General features: G+C 34.9%; 1 protein-coding gene across 2 annotated transcripts in view; it reads left to right on the top strand.

The window, feature by feature from the left end:
- The first annotated feature begins 1,118 nt into the window (after positions 1-1,118).
- Positions 1,119-15,358, top strand: part of LOC116713150 (insulin-degrading enzyme) — a 31,577-nt gene continuing 17,337 nt past the window's right edge. Inside the window, exons 1-12 of one of the 2 annotated variants that reach the window (XM_032553156.1) lie at positions 1,119-1,247; positions 4,155-4,339; positions 5,215-5,422; positions 6,850-7,019; positions 7,842-7,964; positions 9,497-9,609; positions 9,698-9,860; positions 11,003-11,095; positions 11,936-12,027; positions 13,110-13,190; positions 13,854-13,957; positions 15,237-15,339. In XM_032553156.1, the coding sequence (XP_032409047.1) occupies positions 1,135-1,247; positions 4,155-4,339; positions 5,215-5,422; positions 6,850-7,019; positions 7,842-7,964; positions 9,497-9,609; positions 9,698-9,860; positions 11,003-11,095; positions 11,936-12,027; positions 13,110-13,190; positions 13,854-13,957; positions 15,237-15,339 (1,548 nt within the window). In that variant the 5' untranslated portion in view covers positions 1,119-1,134. The remainder of the gene's footprint in view (positions 1,248-4,154; positions 4,340-5,214; positions 5,423-6,849; positions 7,020-7,841; positions 7,965-9,496; positions 9,610-9,697; positions 9,861-11,002; positions 11,096-11,935; positions 12,028-13,109; positions 13,191-13,853; positions 13,958-15,236; positions 15,340-15,358) is intronic. The other variant, XM_032553155.1, reaches the window with a different exon arrangement.

The raw sequence follows: 15,358 nt of genomic DNA on the forward strand, positions 1-15,358 counted from the left end.
AGTCACAAAAAATTGAGAATACAGAAGCATTAGCGCTTTGTGAAAATATTCTTTTATTGAGTGTTTGTATAATTGACACTGATACCCTAAATAAAATTTATTTCCTTCAGATGTAACGGGAATAGTAAATGGAGACCAGGTGGAAATTATTTAATCACAAAATAAATCCAGCAGTTCAAAAATTAGGAACTAAACAGCATCACAAAGACTTTTCCTTTCACTCAACTTTAAATCAAAATGCTAGGATGGATCGCTCTGTAAAGAGCCAGCTTTATTTATTTATTTATTTTTATCCTTGTAAATGTTTCACAAGCTATCTGTCAGGCTGCTGTCATATAAAATATGTATGAAAAATTATTTTTCATTGGTTTTGTGTTATATTTAAATCTTCTGATAGACTAAAACGTGTTTGATTATTAATAGTTGTTCCACATAGAAAGGAACTGAAATAAATGTTTAAAACTCTGTGTAACGACTAAATATATCAGGTCCACTTTTTAAAAATGTAATTAATTAAATAAAACAGCATTTCTATGATATTCTAACTGTCCTCAAAAAAATCTCTATAGAAAGAAACATAATAAACACAACACAAGTCATTAATAAACATTTACAGGAATGAACAGAAGCAAAGAGGCTTATTCACGTAAATACATTAAATGAGGTGTTTAAATACAGTGTTTTTGTTTAGAGAATAAATTAACATCACTAAACTTACATCTGTGTTTCTGTATTTCCAATAGAATATTATTAGAGACTAACAATATAGTTCTGTTTATTGCTTTTGGCTCCAAACAGCAGAGTCTAAATTATTTAGGAGCACCCAGCGCTGGATGCGCCAATAAAAGTCTAGCATGACGTTGCTTGCGACTTGACGTTAAAAGGAAATCTCCATGCAGACTGTTTAATCAATTTCCGAATCAATGACACAACACAATATTTAGATAAACTGCAGATTGCTTGCTTCTTGACAAATGTTTTAACTTAGCTATTTATGGCTGTTTGATCTCTGCTGTTGTGTCCGAGTGGACGATTTAAATAATTTACCGCTTAACCAGCGAGTTACGACACGAAATATCCGCTAGTTCTGCGCTCGACTAGTCGAGTCTGTTTAAAGATGGCGCTGTAAAGCCCATGATTTGTTTTCTATGGGTGCAAAGTGTGTTTAAGTGCATTAACCGAACGGCCCAGTTCACCAGATATCTCAAGTCAACAGGAAACAGCGTCTGTGTTAACCAAGGTTTTAGGTAAGACTCGCCGGATCATTTTTTAGGCTTGAAATAAAAATAAAAGTAACGCCGGCTTAAGCGCGACAAGACGGTGAGGCTACCGGAACAACGTTAGCTGGCTGACTCGCTCAATTTGGTTAGGTGATTCAGCTAACGGCTATTAGCCTCGTTGCTATATTAAGATGCAGCTTTAACAATTATCTAACATGATTGAATACGAAACTTTTTCCAATTTATTCAACAATCCCTCTAAACCCAGCGGCTGAAGTCGGCGGTGTCTCGGCGCGTGGTAACTTTTCTGGCATATACTAAACAGAACAAGCTAATGCTAGCCTTCCTATTGTGAGTCAGAGGGATTAAACATGTTCTCCCGATGTTTCATATCAGATAAATAAATAAAACAAAACCTCTGCTTTTAGCTATTTTAATCTGCTCCATTTGTTTGTTTTTAACCACACTAATATTTTTTATGTCAGTTCGATACATGTTGATATTTATACCCGTTCAGCGGATGACAAGTATGGCAAGCGGTTAGTATTTAAAAAAAATAATCCGTACGTTAAAGCCTTATTGTAATCCTTAAATCCATGTTTCCCAACGCACATTGCCCTGTATGTTTTAGGCGTTTCCCAGTTTCAGCACACCTGATTTAAACTGATGGTTGATTAACAGGTTTTTACTGAACTGCAGTCATCTGCATCAGGTGTTTAAGCTGTGAATCATCATGTTTTGAGAGCGAGATAATTTTCTGAACTGTAAACTTGTTGAAATAAGCAATTAATCGCAAGATAAATTAAAATGAGCTCGGTAAATTCAATTTTGGTCATTTTTGGTAGGTCAATTTTGTTTACAGAAATGTCATAATCCACATTATTTATAGTTTTTGTTGTAAGTGGAGCTTTTTTCAGGATTTATTTGTTGCGTTTTTTATGCGTTTTATTTTACTAACAGTGTTTAGTGTTCTTTATACAATTAAAGTTTATCAATCTTTGAGAAGGAGCAAACTTGCATTATGCCAATATCAATATATTACTTGAAAATGGTCTAAAAATTACAATATTATCAATATTATAAACTTGACCTCTTATGGTTTTATTTGTATTATTAATATTTAACTTCTTAGATGGAGTAGTTTATCAATGAATAAGCAAATTCTCCTGGGGGATCAATAAAGTATATTCTATTCTATTATAAATATTGCCAAACTAGTAATGTGACCTTTCCTCTGTTATCCAGTTTCGTTTCGAGTTCTTTTTAATTTTTATGCAATTATGATGCATAGTGGCAAAACCTGAAACTGCTGCTCGGCAAGTAACTCAACAGGTTGTTGCTTGGCAACCGAAGGATGAGTGAGTTGCTAGGTAACCAAAGTGTGACTGAGTTGATTCCACCAACTGTGCAGGTTGAGCAGCTGCAGCCGTTCCTCAAACTACATCCCCCAGAATGCAGTGCTGTTCTGAATCTCTGTTTTGTGAAATTATTGAAAATTATATCAGACATATTTTCTATTGTTATTGATCACATGTCTATTACGATATTTGGTTTGTTTAAAAAAAGTAAACAAACTATTTGGTTTGTTTAAAAATGAGGGAAAAAAGCTACAGTTTTTCAGGTAGATCGAACGTGGTTTTATCAGTTTTGCAGTTGATGCTAATGTTTCACTTAAATGAATAAAACGATTAAGGTGTAGATAATGGGTGTTGTTGTAACTCCACTGCACTGTAACAATAGAAAGGTCTTTGGAGTCGATGGTGCCGACTTATTGATTCCAACATCCACTTAAATGCGTCCTTCAAGCTGCTGCTATACTTAGCTCACCCCGCTGGGATTTATTACAACTTGAAATTGAACTGGAAGGATAATAACTCATTATAATCTAATGGCTGGTTAAGAGTTTCTGGATTGTACGGTTATTTTTGGGACACTCGCACACTAAAATGGATGCAAACATGCTCTAAATCAGGGCTGTCCAAAGTTTTTGCATCAAGGACCAGGATCCCATAGCTGAAAATATTCAGGGACAGTGGAATATTTATGGAGCTAAATTGTGGCCATAAAATTGTTCAAAAGAAAAAATAATTGAAACCAAAAATTTTGAAGCTGAAAAAAATGTTACAAGCTACTTTTCATATTCAGGTTTTCTTTTCAGAGACTAATTTATGTAGCAATCAAGTTTATTTGTATGGCACATTTCAAAGTGCTTTACATCATAAAAACACAAAAATACAAAGGCATAAAAGAAATACAGTCAACAATTGTTTCATTTATTATGGCTGAAAAGTAACTCTAAATAAGTAAACAATTTAATTCGTTTTTTACTGGGAAGTGTCGGGCACAGATAATTTTTCCTTTACTGGCCATGTTTTCTTTTAGTTTTAACTTAATAAACAGTAACTGTAAATATGTAGCAACTTTTTATTTAAAATAAGAAGACTTGAGCACATTCATTCTATTAATAACAAAAGTTTTTGGGTTTTTTTTTTTGAATAAAATTGCATTTTTGTTGCTTAGAATAGACTAAACAATTTTCTAGACCAAATAATCTGAAAAAAATACCCTAAAAGTTTGGAAACCTTTTATTGTGTCTTAACCTTTTATTAAGACAAAAGTTTCTGCTTTGTTTCATTAAAATATTGCATGTTTAATTTATTGATGACAAAATTCTTTTGCTTTTGAAGTCAGAAAAACAGTATGTATGGAGCAAAATTCAGGCCGTAAAGTTTGCTAAAAAAAAGAAACAAAAAAAAGTTTGAAACTGAAATTCTTGCTCTAAAGAAGTAAGTTCCCACTGTAGGACCAAATTTAGAGGATTCTTGAACTGCAGTCAGGGGGCCACACGACATCATTCCAATGGCCACAAATGGCGCATGGGCCACATGTTGAACAACCCCATGCTACATTTTTATTTGTCTCTCTTCCCTGCAGGCCGGTGTCATCCTTACCTCTCAGAATGACGGAACCGGCTGTGAGGAGGGTGGTCACCGATATAATTCGGTCTCCTGAAGACAGACGGGACTACCGGGGCCTGGAGTTCAAAAACGGACTCAAAGCGATGCTCATCAGCGACCCGACGACCGACAAATCATCAGCCGCACTGGACGTGCACATAGGTAAAGTCTTCACTCTTCCCGCTTCTTCACTGCAAAAACACAACATCTTACCAAGTATTTTTGCTCTAGTTTCTGGTGCAAATATCTTAGTACACTTGAAATAAGAAAAACAAACTTGCATGTAACTTTTCAGCAAGACATAGGGCTTGTTTTAACTCCATAATGTATTAATATAGATGAAAAATTACTAGCAGTGTTGGCAGATTACTTCACTTATAACATGTGGGAAAATCTTGTGTTATAAGTTTAGGTCTGTTATGATGGCACATATTACTGGATGATAAATTGTCCTAGAAATTATTGTAATAATTGATAATATTGTTGTTTTGAGACAATATATTTATAGTCATTGCAAAAACACAAATTCTTACCAAGTGTTTTTGGTCTAGTTTCTAGTGCAAATATCTTAGTTCACTTGAAATAAGACAAAACTAACTAAACTAACCTTCCAGCACAAAAATTAGCTTTTACTAATTACTGTTTTAAGACAGTAATTCATAACATTATGATTTATAACATAGGAAAAATGTCTTGTTATAAGTCAAATAATTTGCCAGTGTAACTAGAACTTGGTTGCCAGGTAACGGGCTGGGCTTGGCTGGCGTTGCTAGGTAACAATTATGAAATAACTGAAATAGTCTGCCAGTGGAACTCAAACATTTTCATCCATATTAAGGAATTATTTACTTGCACAAGTTTCTTTATCTTAATGAAAAGTTATTTCTAAGTTAGTTTGTCTTACTTGAGGTTTACTAAGATCTTCGCACTAGAAACTAGACCAAAAATACTCGGTAATATTCAGTGTTTTGCAGCGTTCATAATCCAACGTCCTGATTAATTTGGTGAATTAATAATTGTTTGTGGTTCTTTCCCAGGTTCCCTGTCTGACCCAGAGAACATCTCAGGCCTGGCCCATTTCTGTGAGCACATGCTGTTTCTGGGAACAGAAAAATACCCCAAGGAGAACGAATACAGCCAGTTCCTCAGCGAGCACGCAGGAAGCTCCAACGCCTTCACCAGCGGCGAGCACACCAACTATTACTTCGACGTTTCCCATGAGCACTTGCAAGGAGCGTTAGACAGGTAGCTGCCCTGTTTGCTCTGATCAGCCGGTTAGCATCCATGTTCAGCAGCCGGTTAGCATCCGTGTTCAGCAGCCGGTTAGCATCCGTGTTCAGCAGCCGGTTAGCATCCGTGTTCAGCAGCCGGTTAGCATCCGTGTTCAGCAGCCGGTTAGCAGCATCGTTTACAAGGGTTTTTTGTGCTGTATGGAGTTTTGACGCATCATGATGATGATGGTATCTGTTTGCATAAGTGTCGGCATTGATATCAAGTGTTTCACTTTTCATCTCATGAGATGGAATCCCAGTTCATTCTGGGAAAGTTTGATTTCAGTGTTTTTCATCTGATCAAGAGAAGTTTATGTCCTTCCTTCCTTGCTGGAAAATGACATAAACATGTACAAGGAAAAAAGTGCTTTAGTCTAAGTTTTATTAAAAGTTTAGATCTTTATACGTAAAGTTTTGTATTTTTATGCTTTCCGATTACCAACAAGCTGCGTTTCTCTGAGGCTTTCCATGACCTTAATCCGTAACTCTCACAGATTATTCAGAACATTAATCAGCAGATTAATCAGAAGGAAATATATTTTTAAAGTTCAAAGATTACTTCAAATCTCTGACAGCATTTTAGGGCCATTGTGGATAAAAAAGAAAAAAGGAGTAAAACAGTCAATGAAATTTTCCAGAAAAAACAAGAACATTTCTGAGTTTGAAAAGTTGAAAATCAGCTTGAAAAAACTCAAAAAATTTTAATTGATCTCAGAAGTTTCTAGAAAAAACAAGAAAACTGAGTTTGAATAATTGAAAATATTTGACTTTTGAAACTCAGAAATTTCGGAGTCATTTTTACTTATTTTTTCAAAAATGTCTGAGATTAATCTCAGAATTAATTTGTGAAAAATTCAGAAATTTTCTAGAAAAAAATATTTTTTCATCTCTTGAAACTCCAAAAAATGTGTTTTTTTCCCCACATATTTCTGACATAAATCTCAAAATTTCAGATTTTTTTTCTAGCAAATTTTCAACTACTCATTCTCAGAAATGCATTTGTTTCGTATAAAAATATTTCTGACTTTTTGGTGGAAATGTACTCCTTTTCTTCCTATGACGGCCTTATAGGCCTTCAAGTCTGCAGTAGTGGTGAACCATTTTTAGATAAGTACACTTTAAAACTGTTTTGGTTGTGAACACAGTAGAATAATCCTGTCTGAGTGAAGAGGATCACTTGTTGTATTTTCTGTTTCCTCATTTGCATGGCAGTTGCTCTGAGCTTGTCTTCATGGAAATGATTTATTATCACTTTGTTTAAATGCAGATGGCTCTGCTTTACACACTAATGATGCTGCTATGTATCTCCACTGCTTTGTTTACAAACTCTTAACAATGTGGAAAATGGAACGCAGGATCTGCTGCTTTATGCTCGGTCTGAATAGTGAATGATTTTTTCAGGTTTGCCCAGTTCTTCCTGTGCCCTTTGTTCGATGAGAGCTGTAAGGACCGGGAAGTGAATGCCGTCGACTCTGAACACGAGAAGAACCTGATGAATGACGCCTGGAGGCTGTTTCAGCTGGAGAAAGCCACCGGAAACCCAAACCACCCATTCAGTAAATTTGGAACAGGTAGAAAGCTGCGCCAAGCCCTTCCTGAAATGTTTTAACCATCAGTAGATTATCCATTTGGATTTGTTTTGTCACCATTACATTTACGGTAAATTAAACTACGATGGGTCCAGCTCAATAGAAGTTATTTTATTAGTTTGAAAAGTGAAACTCTTAAAACTGTGCAAATTGGAATTCTGAAAATAAATTAACTTAATGGAAACACGGCAATTTAGGAAAAAGTTAAGTTTTTGATAAATAGTTTTTGCGCTAGGATTAGGTGGTTCTTTAGCTATATTAAAATTAGTATATTTAACAGCAATGGAAACTTTTTTTTTTTTTTGCATCACATGAGTCACATGATCAATAACCAGATGTTACTACTGGCAGAAATGATGAAGACGACAGGAAGTGGTTGGAGGGTAACGGCGTATCACATTTTGTTTTTTTTTAACTTATGATTTTTATTTTTCTTTTGTTGCATATTACTTTATATAAGAAAAAAAGAAACATATTCTATTACAATTTTAGGTGAGCACGGCATGTTTTTTTTAATTGTGTGAACAAACTTATTTACGTGTGATTTTTAATTGTTTCCTTTTTAATGGAAACGGTAATTGCGGAATTATGTTTTTTAATTTTTAGCGGAATACCAACAAAGTTTTGCACACATTTGTAATGGAAACACAGCTAGCATAAAGAGCAGCTGGGGGTACAATTGTAGTTAAATATCATCACAAAGCTGCAATATATCATTTAGTGGTAAAGATAATTAGATAGTGGATTTCTTTTAATCTTTAGTTGAGATTAATTTATTCTTGTGGTGTTTTTATTGTTTTGCAGGCAACAAACTAACACTTGAAACCAGACCCTCTAAAGAAGGGGTCGATATTCGTCAGGAACTGCTGAAGTTTCACTCTACGTATTATTCTGCTAATCTGATGGGACTCTGCGTATTGGGAAGAGGTAAGGACTAACCAGGGAATAATTTTATTCAACCCATTCAATAAACCAATGGATTCAGCCATTTAATCCAGTCTGAGTTGATAAGTATTGTGTGCTCTATTCTATAATACAATAAAAAGGATTTTCTCCCATAAAGAAGCATAAAAATATTTTCTAAAAGGATTTATTTGAAGGGGATTAAGAGTTTTCCAATACAACCTGGAGTTATGGCAAAAAGCAATTCAGAAACAGGAAGACATTGACGGATATCGGTCTTAAAAGGGTTACAATTACATTTACCTTTTGGAAAAAAAATATTTTTAGGAGTATTTTTACTATGCTGTACTTTTTGCTTGAGTATTTTTATTATGAAGTATTTCTACTTTTACTTGAATGAAATTTCTGGATTTTCTACCCACCGGATGAAAAACAAACATGTTTTAACCAAACATTTTCCAGACACAGACACACACCTGCAGTTTTTCTAAAAGTTTCATAAAGTTTTTTATTGAAAGAAACTGATTTGGAAACATTTTCTTTTTGTTACTTATGTGAATTATTGTCATTTTCATTCTTAAAATACCAAAATTTTCACGTAACTTTATGTTTTGGTCAGTCTGATGTAACTTTTAAATATTAAGTGATTGATAATTTGATCAGTTAGTACTTGTGTAAACTTTTTATCAAATACTTTGTTTTACTCTTGAATAATTCTCTAGATGGCTCCTTTTACTCTTATTTAAGTAAAAATATGTCGCTACTTTTACTAGAGTAATATTTTTGTGTACTCTATTCACTGTAAATATCTAAATCTCTGCAAACCTTCATGGTTGAACAATAAGGAAGAAACTGGGGGAAATGTCTGACATGAGCAGTTTCCAAGGTAAAACCACACAATGGCCTGTCTCACCTTGTCATATGTGATGAAACTTTATCGTGATGAAACCATGAATGCTGCTGTTCCAGAAAATCCTGAAGGAGGAAAAATGTCCAGCTGAGGCAAAGTGCACATTGACTTTACAGCAATTAAATTACCTACAAAAAGATGGCTCAAAAAAGCTAAATTAGTTTTTTAATAGCCTAGTCAAAGTCTGGACTGAAATTTCAATTTAGGTCCAGAAATTCTTCAAATATTTGTAGAATAGGGCAGTTGGTGGAACAACCAGTTATTTGGGGTAAATACTTTCCACAGGTTGCCAGGTTGGTTTGAATCGTTGTTTCTCCTCTTAATAGATAAAATCAACCGAAGGCTGAGCTCCGTATTTACTCAGGTTCAATTCGTCTGGCATTAACATTTATTTGGGTGACACAAAAAGCAAAGCAGACAGTGAGAAATGTCCGTTAGGATAAGTTTTAGGGCCATACTAAGAAAAAAAATAAAAGAATAAAGTTCCGATTCTACGAGAATAAAGTCATGATATTTACTTTTCATACTTTGATTTTATTTATCTATCTATTACAGTAGATAGTCAATCGTAGTTTATAAAGCAAATAAGACAAAAATAAAGTCTGTTGAAATAATAATTATTTTACATGTGTTTTGATCTTTCCAGAGTCTCTTGATGAATTAACCACCATGATGGAAAACCTGTTTGGAGAAGTGGAAAACAAGAACGTTCCGGTTCCAGAATTCCCTGAGCATCCGTTTCAGGAAGAGCACCTTAAAGTGGGTCATTACATCTTTTAGAATATTTCCTGCAAATTTAAAACAGTTAAACTAATCTTCCCTTTTCCCCTGGTTTTTTGTGTTAAAGCAATTCTACAAAGTGGTTCCCATCAAAGACATTAGGAACCTGTATGTGACCTTCCCCATCCCAGACCTGCAGAAGTACTACAAGTCGAACCCAGGCCATTATCTGGGACACCTGATCGGCCACGAAGGACCCGGCAGTTTGTTATCCGAGCTCAAGACTAAAGGTACTGCGTCAAATTTTATCTTCTGTTAAAGTTTTAGATTTAAGTTAGCACTTTTATGCAATCCTATTCAGATGTTAATTTGATTTTTGGGCACCAGAAAGTTGGTTTGTCACATCTGGGAGCAGCAGATGGAAAAATCAGAATTATTTTCCAGTTCTTAATGAAGGAAGCTGAGAAGTTAAAACCTCTGACAGGGGTTGTTTCTAGTTCATCCCAAACAGGAAGTAGTTATCGACTCAAGTCAGTCAGGTTCAGATTAACTGAATCATGTTCATAGTTCACTTCTTAAAAGTTCTTTGTTCACAGCTTCTAGATGAACTAGTTCTCATTTATTTATCATTAATCTGAGATGAAGTTTGAAAACATTTTTTTTTTACTCCTATTCCTTTCATTCCTTCTTTTTGCTCTTTCCTTCCTTTATTATTCTTTTTACTCCTTCCTTTTTGCTCTTTCTTTCAATCTTTTTGCTCTTTCTTTTGCCCTCTTTCACTCCTGACATAAACTTTATTCTATAACTGTTGAATTTCCATAAAAGTTGCTCTCATTCATATATTTAATAATTAAAACTTTGAAAATCTATTTGTCACTTCAGTCACTTGTAGTTTTCTTATTACCATCAAATCCGTTCTCTCTCTTCTCCTCTTCCTCTGTTTCTGCAGCTCAAACACTGAGTAACTACCAAATAATGTAATCTGAAGTTGTGTTGGACTCAAGAAGACACTGATTTCACTTTTAAATATATTCCTACAACCATAAAATCTAAATGAATGCAGATCATCTTTATAAACAGCAACGTTCCTCTTTCATCCTGATTCAGTTTAAACACATTTAACTGATTAAAATCTTCAGTTTCTTACCTGCAGGATGGTTGGAGAGACGAATTCAAAGCTGCTGCTTCTCTGTGTCAATAAATAAAACTAAAAGTGATAAAACTCTCGGTGCAATCTGATAGGTTTAAGTGTTGGATCGTTTGGCTAATATCTTTATGTAGAAAGTGAAATCAAAAGCAGGAGCCCAGACATTCAGCTGACACAGAACCAAGTTTAAATCCAGAATAAATCTTTGGTTCGTCCCCAAACAGAAGGACGGTGAATGAGTTTCCTGTTTGACTCGAATGAAACGCATTTCCTGTTCCTGTCCAGGCTGGGTGAACACGCTGGTTGGAGGGCAGAAGGAAGGAGCCAAAGGATTCATGTTCTTCATCATCAACGTCGACCTGACGGAGGAGGGGCTCTGTGAGTTTTCCTTATAATACAAAATATTTTATTTAAAAAATATATTTTTATTTTATTTAAAAATACTAAAAATATTTGTAAAATAAAATCTAAAATTGTATTTAATTAAAAAAAAAAACAACAAAACTTTAGTTTTAATTTTAAAAATAAAATGTTGTATTTTTAGATAAATATTTTAAAATACAATATTTTATCATTTTTTATTGTACTTTTAAATATTCATTTAAATATAATTATTTAAAAATAAAGTATTATATTTTAAAAATAAAATTAAAATTTCTTTTTTCATTTTCAAATAAGCATTTTTTATATAACTTTTACATAAAATACTTTATTTATATATATATATATATATATATATATATATATATATTTAAAAGTAAAATAAAACCAAAGTGTTTTTTATTTTAGAATAAAATAAAACTTTGGTTCTTATGGCAGCAGTTCAAAATGTTTGCAGAGATTGTGTGAAGACTTGCTTACTAGACAATTAATTAATTTATTGAAATAATTGTCAACTAATTTAACAACCGGAGTAATCAGACTCTAAATCCTGCTGTTTGCTAAAATAACACACTGATAGAACTAATTAAGCCAAAACTGTGCAAGAAATATAAATATTTTTAATTTAAGATGAAAAAACTGTAAATATGTTTACCCAGAACTCCTGAAGTAGCAGTTTTATTTCCACCTAAAAAATAAACTATTTAAAAGTCTCCTATTAAACACCTGTTGCCGGTTTATGCACATCGACTCGTGAAAAAACCCCCGTAGATGTTTGCAGCGTGTCTGAAAGGAAGTGGGCTTGTTGACTGACTGTAGGGTGATTTGTCGCTGCAGTGCATGTTGAGGACATCATCTTCCACATGTTCCAGTACATCCAGAAGCTTCGCACCGAAGGTCCTCAGGAATGGGTGTTTGACGAATGCAAGGTCGGTTCTGATTCACTTCATTCATGGAGCAACAGTTCACAACAAACGACGCTTTGAGGCCGTTTGCAAAGAAATAGATATCATTCTACTGCTCTATATATCTAGCTCTATCTGTGTCTATAGCTCTCTAGGTCTAAAGCTCTCTAGCTCTAGGGCTCTAGCTCTGTGTCTGTAGCTCTATATCTATAGCTCTATTTAAACTATAGATAGCTTTCCAGATCTCTAGCTTTGGATCTATATCTATAGCTCCATATCTACAGATCTAGGTCTATAGCTCTATAGCCTTACACCTCTAGTTCTTTAGCTCTAGCTCTCTCCGTCTTCCTAATCTGCACATTTTTACCTTCCAGTTAACTTTCCATTCATATGCTTTGAGTTATTAGAGTCCTCTGTGAAGAGCAATGTTAGTTTGTAACGACCCTTTGAACTGGATAACTGTCAGCAGTTTTACACTTAAATTATTTTTACAATAACATTTATTAGTTAAAAATACAGTTCATGTAAAATTGTACTTTTTTAAAATTATGTCCACTGACATCTCTCTGTCTCTCTGTCTCTCTCTCTCGATCTCTCCCTCTCTCTGTCTCTCTCCTTCTCTCTCTGCCTCTCTCTCTGTCTCTCTCTCTCGTTCTCTCCCTCTCTCTGTCTTTCGCTCTCTCTGTCTCTCTCTCGTTCTCTCCCTCTCTCTGTCTCTCTCCTTCTCTCTCTGCCTCTCTCTCTGTCTCTCTCTCTCGTTCTCTCCCTCTCTCTGTCTTTCGCTCTCTCTGTCTCTCTCTCGTTCTCTCCCTCTCTCTCTGTCTCTCTCTCTGTTTCCCTCTCTGTCTCTCTCTCGTTCTCTCCCTCTCTCTCCCTCTCTCTGTTTCCCTCCCTCTCTGTCTCTCTCCCTCTCTCTCTCTCTCCCTCTCTCTCTCTGTCTCTCTCTCGTTCTCTCCCTCTCTCTGTTTCCCTCCCTCTCTGTCTCTCTCCCTCTCTGTCTCTCTGTCTCTCTCTCTCTCTCCCTCTCTCTCTCTGTCTCTCTCTCGTTCTCTCCCTCTCTCTCTCTCTCTCTGTCTCTCTCTCTCCCTCTCTCTCTCTGCCTGCAGGATCTCAGTAAAGTCGCCTTCAGGTTTAAGGACAAGGAGCGACCTCGCGGCTACACCTCCAAAGTGGCCGGTTTGCTGCATGTAGGTTCTCCTCCTCGTCTTGTTTCCATGGAAACTTCAGGTTGTTTTAAAAGATTAGTGTAAAGTCTGCAATGTGTATTTCTATGTAGCAATAGCTAGAAATGCTAAAGAATTGATTGATCCAACCACTGACCTACGATTACCTGGGATCGGGGAAATTATATTGATCGTTATTGGAAAAAGCAATAAAAGATATGAAAACTACTTTTTACAGGCATTGTATTCATAACATTTACACAAAAAATTATACTAATCATGCATAATGTTTTTCTTTTAATTTAAACGTTAGTTATTTGCTTATAAGTTGCAATCTTTGCCTTTCTTTGATGTCATTTTTATAAAAATGTAAATGACTCATTATGGAAAATGTATTGCATCTAAAAACTGATTTTTATTTTTAAAATCCAAACTTATTTTGTTTAATATGTATTATAAAATGAAGGTATTTTATTTCGAACAGCCATTTTGCATTTGTGGTTCTGAACAGATTTAGCTGGACTAAAGGTAAAAATGGATCTTGGCACAGTCAGAACGAGAAATGATTTTATGAACTTTATATCCTTTACATTTAAGCAAACCAGCATGTTGAAGTTATAAATCCTCCTTTAGTTTTCTGGTATTTTTCTGGTGTTTTTAGCTGAAAATGATGTCTTGGTGTTGCAGTATTATCCTCTGGAGGAAGTTCTTGCAGCTGAGTATCTTCTGGAGGATTTCAGGCCGGATCTGATTGAGATGGTTCTTGATAAACTGCGGCCGGAAAACGTCAGGTTAGTGTGACAAACCGGTTTTCTAACAAGACTTTATATTAAAGTATATTTATTTTATATTAATAAACATTAAAGAATTAATTACTTAAAACAAGTGTCTACGTCTTGCTGAAAAGTCACTTGTAAGTTAGTTTTGTGTTATTTCAAGTGTGCTAAGATATTCAAAGTTATTTAGTAAAATTTTGTGTTTTTGCAGTGTAAGCTCACAACTTTTATCTTATAGTTCAATGGATGTGGCCCTCATAAACGGTCATGACGGGCTGGATTTGGCCCGCGGGCCTTAAGTTTGACACCTGTGTTGAGTTGGTTACCATTTACAGCTTCAACACCAGGAGATGTTTTCCTACAGTGAAAGAAATTTTTCTTTTTTATAAAACCACTCAATCTCAGTCAGGTCACATGGAGAATTTATTTATTTATTTTTTGAATTTGGGACTTTGACTAGGCCATTCTAACACTTAAACCAGCTTTGATCCAATGCTGTAAGTTTAGGATCTTTTGTCCTGCTGATTTTTGAGTTTGATTATTTAAGTTGATCTCTGTCTCTGCTGAAGAAATGCACAGCCACAGCATGATGCTGCCACCTAGAGGCAATAGGTAGTAGGTGCAGTTAATTTTCCTCCAGTTGTGGTTGACTGGAACACATTCCTCCATATATTTATTGTTTCGTCATCCTGGTTTGTAGCAAACGGTGAGCAGAGCTTCTTATGGTTTTCTTTCTGCTTGCGTCAAAGAATATTTGTCAACAAATTTTGGACACCAGTCACATAAAAAAGTGTGATTTGTATCAGTAAACTGCTCACAGTAACTGCATTTAATTATATTTTCATATTTATCGATATTCTGAATAACTGCGGACAGTTTCAGGGGATTTTTAACATCATTATGGTAACAACGATAAATCAAAATTATCTTATAAGTTTCCATCTTTAGCGACTTTTCAGACAATAAAATTGGACTCCACACATCAGGCTTTTTAAAGATCAGTGATGGACCAGAAAACTACAATCAGTACAACGCTAATTAATTAATATTTTAAATTACTACAATCCTATAGGAGTGATTGGATGTTCTGTGTGTTGGGATAAAATATTTCATTTTATTTATAAATGTGGTCAATTGGATGGACTTCTCACATCTTTTATGCTCAGAAGATGAAGAAAAGCAGTGAGGAAAATGTGTCATTGCGATACTGGACATCATCACAGCAAGTTTTCCTAATGTTTTGCTGTTACTCTATTCTAACCTGATCTTTTTAATATATCTTAACTCTTTCCAGAGTTGCAGTGGTGTCGAAGTCCTTCGAAGGGCAGACGGACCGAACTGAGGAGTGGTACGGCACGCAGTACAAGCAGGAAGCCATCTCTGAAGAAAGCATCAAGGTGCACAGAGTCGGTCGAA

Source organism: Xiphophorus hellerii, chromosome 22 (assembly GCF_003331165.1).
Source record: "Xiphophorus hellerii strain 12219 chromosome 22, Xiphophorus_hellerii-4.1, whole genome shotgun sequence".
Lineage (NCBI taxonomy): Eukaryota > Metazoa > Chordata > Actinopteri > Cyprinodontiformes > Poeciliidae > Xiphophorus > Xiphophorus hellerii.